Below are 14,786 nucleotides of genomic sequence, written 5' to 3' on the forward strand. Positions count from 1 at the left end.
GTTTTATTTGCGTTTCATACAATTGCAAAATTATATATTTTTTGTCATTAACTGAATTTTGACCATTTTTTTGTGCGCACTGGTAATGGAAACGCAACCAGCGTCTCAGATTAACTGTAACCGTTTTCGTCTTTTCTGCTCACCAGAGTATTGCTGCCATTCTGGACTCTGCGAGTAACGAACTGCTGTCAGAGTGTCACCGCCGCTCCCTGAAGAAAATCGCCAGCCTGCCAGACTCCAACGAGGAGATCGACGACACCATCCTAACATGATGGAGCGGGACTTGATGATAAAATGTCTGACTGACACAGTGAACAGATCCTGAGTGTATGAGAACCCCAGACACTCGACACACATGCTCAGATTGAACCAGTGTGGGAGGAAGAGGAGACGGGTGGAGTTGTGACCGATCTCTCGACTTTCTTAAACCCCACCACCCCCAAATATATATATTTTTTCTCTCACTTTACCCCGTTCTTTTAGCGGCTTTTCAGCCCAGTTTCTTACCTGTTTCTTTTATCTATGTACCAAACACGTTGGGAAGACGCAACGCCAAATCTGTTTTGCTATTCCAGTGTTCTGCTACTACTTTTACCAAACTGATTTGAAGCATTTCAGATGTGATTGTAAAGAAAGCCAACTTTGTCGTTAATTTTATTTGGACTTGGCATGTGAGAGATGTTTGGGGGGGAAGCAATCGCTTCTGAGACAAATCATTCTTATCAGTGATACTGTTGTAAAAAGGCAAAACAGAATAAAAACTGATTTCATAATGTGATATCAAGAAGCTCATTTCTGTCTGGGCTCTGAGGTCATTTAGAACTTGTATTTCTGTCTTTGTGTGAGCAATGTATTCACTACATACAACCGTCTACATTAGTTTATACTGCAAGGTTACAGATGGTCTGGTGCCCAACTACAATGTGCACATAACACACATACAGTTGTTATAAAATGCCATATTTTTCAGACATGACTTAAAAGAAATTTGACTTTGCAATTTAACGCCTTAAAATTGGAACTCTGTCTTTTTAAGAAGCTTCTGCTTTTTCTGAAACTCCGCCTTCAGGAAGTCATCACAACAAATTTTCTCCATTTACAACTTTTCCTGGAGGTGTTCCACTGAGAAGTAGCTTATATGATGAGCTTGGCAGATGTGCAGTTCCACCAGGTGTTTGTTAATTGCTGCTGCCACTAGTCTGAAGGAACTGAGCATTTAGGCACCTAGAATGATTGCCTTCTCAAGCACGCATGAAAGAATCACAGCAACACTCCAGCTGTTTGGTGAGGGAATAACATAACATGATATAAAGCTAAAAAAGGAAATTTTAGATAATAGTACCCCACTAATTACAAGCAAAAACAAAACATTCAAATTTTCTCATTAAACAAGTGCTTTCTGAAATAGGACACCGTTCTTCCTGATACACAGTATTACCCGCATTAGCTGAAATCATTTCAATGAAAACCTTTGGTCATGTCCCAGTCTAAATTTGCAATCTATTGCAGAACTATCAAACACTGCAGCTGATGAATTCCAGATAAAACTGAAGAATATGTTGCAGATGAGGTAACTAAAATAATCAAACTGGTGATACAAATAGTAATATCAGTGGTTGTCAGACTTTTTAAATAAGTACCACTCTAATATCAAGTTTTCCAAAATAACATCTCTCAAGATTTTCACCACAGAAGTGGGCGTTGTATTTTATTTTTTTTTTGTCACAAAAGAAAAGTGACAAAAAAAACAAGTTAATTATTTCGCTATATTGTTATGACTGGATTAATGCAGCATTAAGTTCTCACTAAATTTCGTTGATTTTTCTTTGTTTATTTTATACTAAAAACATTCCAACAAAAATATTTCAACATGTATGATAAAAATAAAAAATAAAAAAATAGAATAAACGACAAAAATAGTTCCGTCTTTCACTAATGCTCCACATCTTGTTTTGTCCTATGCGCGCTGGAGCTGGAGTCTGCGCAGTGAGGCCGGGTCACACTTGGGTGCAGCTCCGCTAGAGAAGGAAGCAGAGTTTCCGGCTGTTTGCAGCGGAGCAGGAGGATTGCTGACGCCGCGAAACCCCGAGAAAAACGCCGCCGGCTCGGGGGGCTAGTAGTTTCCAGCTTCGGTTGTGACTCTTTTTTTCTCATCAGGGGACCTGGGGGCAGATACATTTTCTACGGGACAGGGGGGACCTGAGCAACAAGCCAAGCGAAGAAGCTGCACAAGGCGGAGGTTAGCTACCAGCTACCGGCATGGCCAGGGACTACGATTACCTCTTCAAGCTGCTCATCATCGGTGACAGCGGTAAGCAGAAGCCGGGGATGCGGGACGGGAAGTGGGCCTTGACGAATTTTTTTCTATAAATATTTATATATTTTATTTATTTTTTTACCACAAGAGAGGGAGAAATACAGCGTTGCGCCTTAGCACACTTGCTGAACGCGTTTACCGTGTGTAATTGTGTAGCTTTAAAACGAAAATAATGAGGGAAATGTACACATCCGCCATGTTTCTGTGCCAGTGACAGGGCGGAGGTTGTGTGTCCGGACTGGGCATGTCAGGCTGGATGCCGCCTCCACATCATCTTTGGTTGTCTCACGAACGTTTCGCGTGTTGTTCGGTAGTTAGTGGGGCATTTATTGTGTCTCTATAGCAATAGCCTCTCTTTGACCTAAATAGCTTCACCGGGGCTGTCTTATGTCAGTCTCATTTGGCCTCTTGGTTGTGTCTGTTAGCTGAAGCTAAGCTAGCATCTCTGATTCATGCTTGGCAATGTAAATAACTATTTCTAGACATTTTTGTTTATGTTGTTGGTGTTGGCTACTTGACTCAATAGGTTACTTATATTTATTACAAGTGCTTAATGTTGACTAAGTGGCGGGAAGCTGTTGTAGTGATTCAGGTTAGGTAGCATGAAAGTCTGAGCTCCCTGATTGTGGAAGAGTTCATCGCTGCAGCTGCCCACACTGAAGTGAGAATAACAAAGTGGGCAGTAGTAACACAAAGTGTCACCAGTTAAGAGCAGTCAGCCGCATGCTGTCATATGTACTCCTAACCCAGGCAAGAGAAATTCCCAGTCACCGCTGAACGCTGCACAGGGGTGGTTGGAGCTACTCCTCTGGCACTTTTGTAATTCAACTCCACCCTATTGAGAAGCAGCGTCTCATCCTGCTGGGAGTCTGATTTTTGTTTGAGGTTGGTGGGTGTGGGAGGGTCAATAATCTTTGCTTTCACTGACAGTTCCAAATCCTGGCACCACTAGCCCATCAGCTGGCCGGCCACAGAACAAGGCACAACTCTCACACAGGCTCCAGTGTCCCGTCCGCTGTGCTGCAACTGTCTGCTGTTTAGCACGGCTTATTTTGGAAAAATGGTTGAGCAGCAGGAAAATACAATTTTACTTCCAGCGGTCAACAGTCACCTGTTACATTGTGGCTAATTAAGCTTGTGCAATCTCTTTCTGATCGGAAGGTAAAATACTGCAACGTGTGCATTTTCTGTCCCCTCATTCATCTACTTAGTTTTGCTCAGATTTTAAGCAGAACTGGAAATCAGGAAAGTCCTGATCAGTGGACCTCCGAGGTTTTTTAAGATAATTTAAATATTCAGTTGTGTAATTTCCTATGGCTTAATACAGTCATTTTAATTCAACATAAGGTTAAAGTGACCAGAGTTTTATCGAGTAACCCTACGGTGCCATTCCTCCACGTGAGCGGTCAGCTGGATGAAAGCTGGATGTTCCCCTCATGTTTGTAGAAGAGAAAAGTCTTTTTGAAAATATTTCTGATCACAAAAATAAAATAACATTGGTGGTGTGCAAACAAAATGTTCACCACTTGTCACTGTTATTAAAGTCACACAGTTTGAAAACTACAGCTTATAATCGCCGTGGTAGTGAAACCTTGGAGTGTTTAACCAAGGTTACCGAAATCAGCTCAATCCAAAAATACTTTATTTTCCCAAAGGGAAGCTAAATGTTGTGAATCGTGTTACGCAGGTGTCCTCTTGTTGTAGATGCTGATGGCTGTAGGATTTGTAGTGAGATGAGAATCTCACCCTGCAGTGCAGCTTGGCATGACCTCATTCATATATTTCATCATATACCTGCGATATTTATTGTAAATAAAGGCCCATCAAGCTCCTCACGGTGGAGCTTGTTGTAGTCAGAGAAAGTGATTTGTTCCTCTTTTTCTTTTTTCTTTTTTTTTTAGTCAGGCAGCTGGAAGCCATGGTGTTTTCTGAAAACTCTCCTTTGAAGCTTTATCTATTGTTAGCCTGAACAAAACTCTGGGCTGTAGAGATCACAAGAGCCTGTGACCAATCAAATGTTAGACGCCAGCAATGACACAAAGGAACGGGCAGGACAGGAGAGCCTGAAGCGGAAAGGTGATCTGTTGAGGACAAAGCAGCGATCCCACTCTAAACATCGCTGTCCTCCTTTTGTTTTCTTTAACTTGTGATGTACATAGTTTGTCTGCTCCTTTTCGGTGCTTTAGTTTGTTACACTTTAGCTAATCTAATTGAGCTCGTAAGGTGTTTGTATAAGTTGACTGTAAAGTCGGTACACAAAGGTTACACCAACCGCCGCTGTCGTCACCACATGACGTCTACGATACGAACCCACGTAAACTCTGAGTTACACCTGTAGGTCGTACGAAACCGTCCAAAACCGTCCGAGACGAGGACGGGAGGTTTTAGGAACCTGCTGCACTCTAAACCTTTTCCTGTGTTTTGTTTCTCTTTCAGGAGTGGGAAAGAGCAGTCTCCTTTTGCGCTTCGCAGACAACACATTTTCAGGTCTGTGGCTTCGCCTCTGCCGACACAAAAGTACTCACACTTCGCCTTAACAAATTGTCACATCGCAGCCACAAACCGCAGAGGATCTGTTGGGGGATTTTATACGGTAGACCATAACTGGTCCTCTGTCCACCAGAAGCTTTTTATGCGGCCCTCCAGAGTCTAGATATGAAACCTTTCAAAAGAATATTATTTTTAATCAATCAAATCACAGCAGTTTTATCTGTATTCTGCTAAATTATATGAAGGTGAAAAGTTGTTCAACATTATTTAACTTTAAGAGGTTCTCATAAGATAGAATCAGCTATTTGTTAATATTTTAGCAGTTTGAGCAGTTTTATCAATACATTTGGCCACAGCTGGCCCTTTAAAAACATTCTCAATCTTGAAAATGAGTTGGAACACTCCTGACCTTAAACATGCCTTCCCCACATGGAAACACGGTGGTGGCAGAGTCATGCTTTGGGGAAGCTGGGCAAATTTGATGGGAAGATGGATGGAGTTAAATACAGATCAGTGCTGGAGCAAAGACTTGAAACGGAGGCCGATGTTTACCTTTCTGTTGGACGTGGATCCTCACCATACAGCCAGCGCTGCAGTTGAACGGTTTAGATCAAACCGTATTCATGCGTTAGAACGGCCCAGTCAAAGTTGAGGCTAGAATCTAAAAATGCTTTCCATCTAATCTGGTTAAGATTGAGCTGCTTCATAAAGACAGATGGAGAAAATTTAAAGTCTCCTGATGTACAAAAGTCATAGTAAATACTGATAAAAGTTTTTCATGTCCGATACCAATACTGATATCTGAGGGTTGGTACGGGCCGATAACCGTCCCATAGAGACTGACGATGCTGAATTTACTTCAAACGTTTCTTTTGCTTTATACAGGCATAAATGTACTGACTTATAAATATATTTGCTAGCTCTGCACCAGTACAGAACATTTAACTTTACCAATAGCATCACAAGCTTGGTCAAATATGTAAAAACAACTTTCATTTGTTCAGTCAGTGGAGTTAGGAGAAGAACAGCCAACGTAAAATAAATCAAAGAAATCGACACAAACAGGATGACTGCTTTGGTCAAACGTGTAAAAATAAACTTCAACAAATCTTCTTTCAAATGGCTAAAAAGTACAATTAAAAATTGTAAATATAATGTAAAATAAATAATAAAGCATGACGTCGCTCAGAGCATAAAACATAGAATTAGACTGAATATATCTGCCCTTATGGATGGGGCACATTGTCATAGATACCTGATCTAGAATTTTGAGTAGAAATACACATCACAGTTTTAGATATCTAATTGTTAAAAAACTTCAAACCCTATATCCTTCTTCTTACTGTTGGTCTATCACCATAAAAACAGTGACGCTTGCGGCTGCAATGCGACAAAATGTTGAAAACGTCACAGGACATGAATGCTTCAGCAACATTCCTCCACGTCTGCACGTGCCGCTCTCTCTACATCCCGTCTCCGTCCGCTGCTCACAGGTAGCTACATCACCACGATAGGCGTGGACTTCAAGATCCGGACAGTGGAGATCAACGGCGAGAAGGTGAAGCTGCAGATCTGGGACACGGCGGGCCAGGAACGCTTTCGCACCATCACCTCCACGTGAGTAGAGCCGCCGCTCCACGCTGCCGATGGAAGCCTCGGGAGGCGCTCTGCGGTCGTCAAATGAGATATTATATGAGGGGAGCAGCTAGGAGGCAACGACAGCGAGTTTGTGCTTCGCTGTGAAACTGGGTGGGATTCCCCCACAGATCCTAATTACAGACGGAAGAGGGAGGCTCCTCGCTGTGCAACGGCAACAGCTGCACTTACACTTTTTGGTGCGTGCACCTCAGGGCTCGCTCTGACTTCTAACCGCTCGGACACTTTTAAACTCGACTGGTTTTGTTTTATCTTCCAGTTAGCCGCCGTGAAACATCACTGCTCACCTAACAGCGTTTAGATCAGTCAGACGCAGCAGCTACGTTATAAAGGACAACAGTTTATTCTTGAGTTTTCACCTTTAATCTATGCTGCATCATTTGTCCCAACCAAAACATGTTGCAACATGTTGTGAATGAGAATCAGATGTAAGGTTAGATAAAACAGCAGGGTATTCTTTTTATTTATTTCTTTATTTTTTTTGGTTATTTAATGTATTGACCAAAAAAAACGATGCTTAAAGCAATACTTGACCCTTACTACACATCCAGACAGACTTCTCTACAGAAGTTGCAGTCAATGCTTCACAAAATTCTGCTGCCATTAGCTGTGCTTTCGTTTTATTAACTTCCTCCGTGTTATGATTTTGTGACAATTTGTCGGTTCCTATTAGTGGATAAACTTGAAAGTCGTTTCAGAAACGGCTCCATCCAACGGAGGACTGCTGTGTGACGCATGCGAGTCGCTTGGGAATCGTAAACCATAAAGCACTCGCATTTAATTTCTTAATATAAATTACCACACAGAAAAAAAACTGATTTCTTGAAGTCATTACGGCAACACATTACGTGCAAAACATCAGAATTGAGTGTCAATTAGGCCTGTCGCAATAAGCAGTAAATCAATTAATCAATATGTTAAAACTAGCTCAATAATTTCCCTTTGCATGATTTATCATTTTTTCCTTCTTTCTCGTTCTTTCTACCAAAAACTGGATGACAAAAATTCTCAGTTTTGTGTTTTGCCCCCCACCTTTTTTTTTTTTTTTTTGTTAAGAACAATTTTCTTTATGGAGACTTTATAATTAATTTTATTTCTTGCTTCTGTTTGGATTGATTTTGGATATGTAAAATGTTTTCCTGTTCCTGTGTTTAAATGATCAATAGAATTAAAAGTTTATTGATCTTGGAGAACATGTTCTTCCATTATTATGCCATTATCATTATGTTACTTGAAAATGGTCTCAAAACAACAATGTTGACGTTCATCACAGTAAATTCTGGGACAATTAATTAGTTATGGTGACAGGTCTAGTGTGAACGTTTCGAAGGAAAACATGAAATCGTTGTGGTCCACAGGAAGCCTGACTTGTGTATTCTCTTCTTTTAAAACCTGGAGATGCGCGCAGCGTGGACAACTGTGGCTTATAGATGCCTTATATGAACACATTTTGTTTTTAAATTGAGTGAGTGTGACTTGTATTCGAATGTGCTCAATAGTCCAGAAATTACGGCAACTTTGTGTGTGGTCTTCATACATTTAGGAGTGAACATCATACTTTTCTGTCGCTACACCCCCGTCATTGAGCTGCGGTGTTAAGTGGGAGCGATTTAATTCTCCGTTAATTTGAATAATCCGGCAGCAAACTGAACCCCAGTGACTACACTGTTCCAGGACTGCGTCAGTTCGTCCGGCAGAATGAGCTCAGGAAGGCGAAGCATCCAAAACATTTCAAGTGATTAACGTTCGCTTGGTGATGATGTCGATGGTAGACGTCTTTTCCTCGTTGTACAATGTGCTCAGTGTTCTGTTGCTGTTGCCTGCCTAAATATCTCTTGTCAGACAGACTGTGCTCAGCATTTATTGCCAGTGTCTCCTATAAAACTGAAACTATGAACTTTGTAATTTAAACAAGTTGACACTAGGGTTGGGCAAGATTTATTCAGACTTAGATGAAAATATTTAATTAATGGTATTATTATCTACATCTCCAAAGGCTTGTGATGTTGATTCACTACACATTACATGTCAATTTAAGACCTTAAAGACTATAATGGATTTGTATTATATTAAAGGGGCACTATAGGCATGTAGTAGCATTTTATAGCACAGTCAAGTAACTGTTAAAGTCGGTTATAAAAATGCTGTATCTGTCACATTTGACTTTGTAATTTAACGCCTTAAAAATGGGCCTGTCTCTTTAAGAAGCTTCTGCTCTTTCTGAAACTCCACCCCCAGATAGCCATCACATCCATCCTCTATTAACGTTTTAGCAACTTTTTTACCAGCGTTGCACTGAGTAGTAGCTCCTATAATGAGCTCAGCTGATGCTCAGTTCCACCAGGTGTTTGCTAGTTGCTGCTGGCTAGTCTGAAGGAGCTGAGTGAGGGAGTCACATTAGAGCAGGGGTGTCCAAAGTGGGTCCTGGAGGGCCGGCATCCTGCATGTTTTAGTTCTCTCTCTGGTTTAACGCACCTGGCTCAAATGATGGCTCGTTAGAAGGCCTAAGGAGAACACTGACACGATGAAAAGGTTGTTACTAACAGGGAGAGAACTAGAACGGGCAGGATGCCGGCCCTCCAGGACCCACTTTGGGCACCACTGCATTAGAGGGATCCTCTAGGAGGTGGAAGCTCAGTAGCTTGAAAGCTGCAGCTCTAAGGAGGAGCAGCGCCTCGGAGGTGGAGCTAGATCCACCCAGGCATTTAGCACAGCCGAATGGTTGCCATGGGAGATTAAAAGATTTCTCAAACATGCATGAAAGAATTAAGGCAACACTCCAGGTGTGTTTTTGACTAGTGAATAACATAACCCGATGTAATGCTCAAAAAACGTGAATTTTTACATAATACTGCTCTTTAAGATGTTGTGGAGCAACATGTCCTTCTTGTAAAGTGACATGTAAGCAGATGAGCATTAAAAACTGAAGTTCTTCATGTTGCTGCAAGGAAACAGAATCAAGACCTCTACACAAGGCATGGCTGTAGAGAACGTAATGCCAGGAAGGGCATTGTTTGGGGGGGCTTGAATAGTATACAGGCCTCAGTGGGCTGCAAACCTTTCAGCTGAAGACTTGCTACCAAATGAGCATATATATGGACACTGTGACTCAGTGGGTCATCTTTGTATTCTTGTAGGTTTCCAGCATCGTCTTCGCTGGAAACGATGATGTTGAAATGTTTCAAGTTGCCTAATATCTGTGTGTCAGGGAATGAATGTACACACACCAGGACTGCAGACGAGTCTATGTGTATATATTTAGTGAAGCGGTGTGCAGGTTCAGTCCATTTACCGCACAGAAGGCAAAACGGGCTTTGTCAGATTTTATCTTCATGGATCACAGGCTTTCTACTTCTGCTCCGTCACGTTCGTGTTGTCATGGTTAGAGAATGCCTCACAGGGTTTATTCTGGTTTCAGCTTCCACTACTCGCCTTACCTCTTGCTGAATTTGTAAGTTTTTGTAATGGCATAATATATTTTTACTAAAACAAAGATCTGAGGTTTTTGGTTGTTTTCTGGTCATTTTAAGTGGAGTAATGTAACTTAAAGTCTCAATTCTAAAGGCGTTTTCACACTTAAAGCTGCAGGAGAGGCTCTTGGTGCTGTCAATCATGCTTGTGCTGTGTGATTGAATCACACAGACCAAAACAACTGTACCAAGAAGGAGGTGGTCTCAGTACGGTTCCAACTCTAGAGCCGATCACTTGTGATGTGAATGTGATCCAACAGAGCCACCAGGTTTATGCTGCAAGCTTGAACCAAAGCTGATTTCTTGTCCCTTTGTGAGTTTAGTAGGGACATGCACGCCGCAGTTAGCTTAAAGCAGCTGCTAAGACGTAGATGGACCACTGCAGTGAGGATGAACAGGACGTCAACTCTTCCTGAAGGAATGAGGCGGTGTGGATGTTTCAGCCCCTGAGGAGGACTACGGTCCCAGTTTACCAGGTCTCCAGGAATCCCTCTGCAGAACACGATGCCTGTTCAGGCTGATTGTTACCGGCACTGAAGTGGAATGTTGTTGCACCTCATTGCGTCCTAAATGAATTTTGGCGTTTACATGGACTGTTGGGCCTGTGACCTGCTCAGGCAGAACAACCTGCAGAGGCAGTCGAGTAGCGAACAGTTACAACTTTGATGTTTTTTGAGATGTAAAAATGTAACAAATATTCTGATGAATATGAGTAACAAGTTATTGAATAAAGGGGTTCGGCTTTGTGGAATGTTTTTTCTTGGGGGGGGATGGGGGGGTTCTGGAAAAAAGGTAGCATCAGGTTTAGTCCGACTCTCTGGCTCTGTGTGTGTCCACCTACCTTCTGTCCTCTTACTGTTAGACATTTGGGACAAAATTGGCCAACAAAACAGAATCTCCTTACAGTCACAGCTAACAGGAAGCCTGAGATGAGCGCTCTCTCCACTCTTCACCTACATATTGGACCTATAAACAAACTGATTATTGAGGCTGCAGTTAGCTAACAAGTATTAGCCCTTTCAACCTTTCTATTGAAATTTCAGGTTGGTTACTTTCAAAATGGAGATTTGTCCCCATCTCCTGGACACCAGCTACAATTTAAAAAAAAGACTGTGCCAGCTTTGTCTTCTGGCACCACTGGAAAACCGTATGAAATCTGCTCAACAAAATTTTTGTATAAGGTTTAGGTCTGGGTGCTGAAAAGTTGATTATTTTTTCCTTCCACTGGCTCCCTATTAGAATTCTTATTTAGTTTATAAATCGCTGAACAGTCCAGCATCACAATACTTTAGAGATCTGTTGTTGTCGTTGCACCAACCTTCCAGACCTCTCGGGTCTTCTGGTGACACAGACCAGAACCAGAACCAAACATGGAGAAGCAGCATTCGGTTTTTATGTGCCACACATTTTGCAACAGACTTCAAGAAAACTGCAAAAACGTCTGAAACACTGAGTACCAACAACCCACCTGTTTAGAGTTTTCCTTGATTCGGAACAACTGGAACATTGATCAATATATGCTTGATGATTTTGATTGCATTTGACAAAATGTGATGTTTTTTTTGCTCGTTTCATTGGTTATTTTATTATGTTTTTAACTGTGTAAAGCACATCAAACTGCCTTGCTGAGGAACAGTGCTACAATAATAAACGTGACTTGTATAATCCTTTATGTATGCAGGAAAATCTATTGAGACTCGTTGTCAGGACTGGACTTGGGTGCTCCAATAAATTATCTCTGATTTTCTTCATTTCAGGTGATTGGCGATCGGCCAATCGGCATGTGTGATATTAACAATAGCCTCTCCTTTGTTGACAACTTAGCTCCGTTGTCGCTATACTTAGCAACTTTTCAGACAAAGAAAATTGGTTTTGGCTAAAATCAGGATTGGCACGTCAGGCTTCTTAAAGATCGGCTAGAAAACTGCAATTGGGGAACCCGGAATTAGCTTTCTAATTTGTGTCTCGTCTTTATGTATTGATTATATTCGCCGAATCACCAATTGTCTCTCACATGTTGACGTGTCCAACATCTTCCAAAGACAACGAGGCACCGACACAAATCTCGCGTTTTCCCATCTCCAGATATTACAGGGGAACGCACGGGGTCATAGTGGTCTACGACGTCACGAGCGCCGAGTCCTTCGTCAACGTCAAACGATGGTTACATGAAATCAACCAGAACTGTGACGACGTCTGCCGAATATTAGGTGGGTCTTTGTCTCACGCCGCCAAAAGAGGCCCAGCTGTTTGTTACGTGCCGGTCTGAATGCGGAGAGACGATCAGAACCTGCGATGTGTTTCCACGTTTCAGTGGGAAACAAGAACGACGACCCCAGCTCGAAGGTGGTCGAGACGACCGACGCGCAGAAGTTTGCGGAACAGATGGGAATCAGCCTGTTTGAGACGAGCGCGAAAGAAAATATCAACGTTGAAGAGGTGAGGCAGCTTCTTCTCGGAGTGCAGAGTGTTACAGAAGCGATGCATTTTACCGAGGTTCACGATTGTGTTTTGATTTCCAAAATCCTTTACAAATAAAAATCCAAAAGGTGAGTCAGTTTCACCTAAGAGTATCTACCAGCTTTTTACATCTAAACATTTACATTTTTCTCCATTCTTCTTGTATACAATAGTCCGACTGTCAGTTGTCTTTAGCCCTGAACTTTGACTGGACTGTTTTCATCTCGTCTCAGCAGTTTCTCCACTGTTGCCAACTTAACACTTGTCACTGTATTTAGCGACTTCTCCGACAAAAACAGGTCAGCCCTTTAAAAGATCAGCAATCAATCTTTTTAAAAAACGGCAATCGGTGCAACTCCAGCTTTAATACTTTAGTTTATAATACAAAGGCCATGCTTTTCACTATCTGTGGTCTGTCAAAGCAGACCAACATCAACACTGTCCACCTATGCATGTTTTATATTCACCAAGCATTTGGTACATTGAGTGTTTGTCTGATGATGAACGGCTCTGTTCTGTTTACTCATTAGATGATTACTGAAGCTTGCATTGCCTTGTATTTAGGGGTGTCAGAGTAAAGGGATTGAATGCAAATGGCTGCCATCCTTTATATGTTAAATATGTATAACTGCATAATTTTCACATTCACAATTCAATTCAGAAATATTTTATTGATCCCAAAGGGAAATTAAATGTTGTAACTCTTATTAACTCAAATTCTTCAGTTATTGTAGACGGTGATGGCAGGAATGGTTTCTTGTAGCAGCCTGTGTTTCAGTGAATTTGAAGAAGCTTCTGACTGAAGACACTGTTACTCACCATACTGATCACACACTGTTGATGCGTTCCAGTTGTGGTCGGAACTGGGAAATTAAAACTTCCAAGTTGGATGAATCGGCTGGAGTGTTCACCGGAAGTCACACTTTTAACTTAATACCAAGTCAGGCAGTGTAGTAGAAGCAAGAAATACTGCCACCTGCAGGTGGGAGATGGCACTCACTGAAACCCAAAGTTTTTGACCATTTCTTGCGAAACATTTGCAAGAAACTCACAATTATGCGCCAACTGTTAATCACTGTGATCACGGAATTGATTTATTTAAAATAAATCCAGCGTTGCATCAGCCTCTTTCCAAAACGGAAAGAAAAAAAAGAAGAAAAAAAAGAAAAATAAGAAAGTCCTCCAAACACATGGTAACTGTCATGTTGTTGCTTTGCAGATGTTCAACTGCATCACAGAGCTGGTGCTAAAAGCCAAGAAGGAGGTTCTAGCCAAGCAGCAGCAGCAGCAACAGAACGACGTGGTCAAACTCACCCGGAACAGTAAACGGAAGAAAAAGTGCTGCTAGCAAAAGCGAGCGGTGAAACGGCCGGAGGCATCTCCTCTCCACACACTCACACACCACACCATGGGACTCAGAGCATCTAAATTAAAGAGCAGATAAAGATTTACTGAATATACAGAAAAAAAAAGAAATAAAAAAAAAAACAAAATAAATGGAAATATCGTCCCCTTTGGACAAACTAATCATGAAGACTTTAGAAGAAGAAAAACAAAAAAATTTGTACAGATTTTTTATGAAGCGTCAGATCAGGTTTTATTTGGAACGATCAGAGAAGCACTGTTTGACCTGAGCTCCTCTTTTTCGGTGAAGAATCTGAAGCCGACGTCTGACGGACACAAAGCTCAGATTTCCGTCTGCGTATTCCGCCACCCCCCCGTCTTACCCTCCTGTCAGTATCTCATCTCTCCTTCCCGTTCCGCCGCACACAGGACGCTGCGGGCCGAGGCCGGCTCCGCACCTGAGGGGGGGGGAGGGAGGACTCGTTTCCTCTAGACTTTTTCATTGAATTAGTTTAGCTATTTTTCTTTTTTTTTTTTTTACCCCTCCCATGGGCGGAGCGAGGACTTTGCGCATGGCTGCGAAAGAAAGAACTCCTCTCGTGTTTAAAAGTGCGTACATTTCATCCGCCCGCAGCGCCAACAGATCATGAACTTCTCGGTTTCGTTGTCGGGGGGGGGACGAGCCCAATGATGAAGTCGATTAGCACGTTTAGCAGTTAACCTAAAGGACTGAACTGGTGTTTTCTCGTGTTGTTTTTTTTTTTTTTTTGTGTTTGTTTTTTTCCTCAGTATTTTGCCAAGCTTCCCCTTCCTTAATCACCTAACTTCCAGTAGCGCTGAGCCAATGTTAACTGATCTCATGTTTTCACTGTTTTTGTTTGGATCTTCTCCACGCAGCAGAGCAGGTGAACCACTCACTCCCAGAGCTCCCATTGCACTGTTCACTGCAGTCTTACTTCCCCTTCCATTTTCCTTTAAACCTTTTTCTTTTTATATATATATATATAAAAAAAAAAAAAAAGATACTGCCAATATTATAAAACAAAGAA

At 41.8% G+C, this 14,786-nt stretch overlaps 2 protein-coding genes across 3 annotated transcripts in view; both read left to right on the top strand.

Annotated features, from left to right (window-relative positions):
- Nucleotides 1-792, top strand: part of gcn1 (GCN1 activator of EIF2AK4) — a 38,905-nt gene extending 38,113 nt beyond the window's left edge. Inside the window, exon 57 of the mRNA XM_028034244.1 lies at nt 147-792. Within this exon, the coding sequence (XP_027890045.1) occupies nt 147-272 (126 nt within the window). The 3' untranslated portion in view covers nt 273-792. The remainder of the gene's footprint in view (nt 1-146) is intronic.
- Nucleotides 793-1,985: 1,193 nt separating this feature from the next.
- Nucleotides 1,986-14,738, top strand: rab35b (RAB35, member RAS oncogene family b). 2 transcript variants are annotated; one of them, XM_028034247.1, is made up of 6 exons: nt 1,990-2,311; nt 4,754-4,804; nt 6,301-6,424; nt 12,019-12,143; nt 12,248-12,372; nt 13,613-14,738. In XM_028034247.1, exons 1-6 carry the CDS (start codon nt 2,260-2,262, stop codon nt 13,739-13,741), a joined length of 606 nt encoding a protein of 201 aa, XP_027890048.1. In that variant the 5' UTR covers nt 1,990-2,259; the 3' UTR covers nt 13,742-14,738. The 2 variants fall into 2 exon arrangements, with proteins under 2 accessions (XP_027890049.1, XP_027890048.1); XM_028034248.1 differs by lacking the exon at nt 12,248-12,372 and having other exon boundaries at nt 1,986-2,311; nt 13,613-13,719.
- Nucleotides 14,739-14,786: the final 48 nt, after the last annotated feature.

This window comes from Xiphophorus couchianus, chromosome 12, assembly GCF_001444195.1.
Source record: "Xiphophorus couchianus chromosome 12, X_couchianus-1.0, whole genome shotgun sequence".
NCBI lineage: Eukaryota > Metazoa > Chordata > Actinopteri > Cyprinodontiformes > Poeciliidae > Xiphophorus > Xiphophorus couchianus.

What these genes read in the sequence shown, in the direction of transcription:
- rab35b (XM_028034247.1), top strand. Translation starts at nt 2,260, where the DNA reads ATGGCCAGGGACTACGATTACCTCTTCAAGCTGCTCATCATCGGTGAC. An exon ending in CGCAGACAACACATTTTCAG is followed by an intron (nt 4,805 to 6,300) that starts GTCTGTGGCTTC and finishes CGCTGCTCACAG; the next exon opens with GTAGCTACATCACCACGATA. An exon ending in AAAATATCAACGTTGAAGAG is followed by an intron (nt 12,373 to 13,612) that starts GTGAGGCAGCTT and finishes GTTGCTTTGCAG; the next exon opens with ATGTTCAACTGCATCACAGA.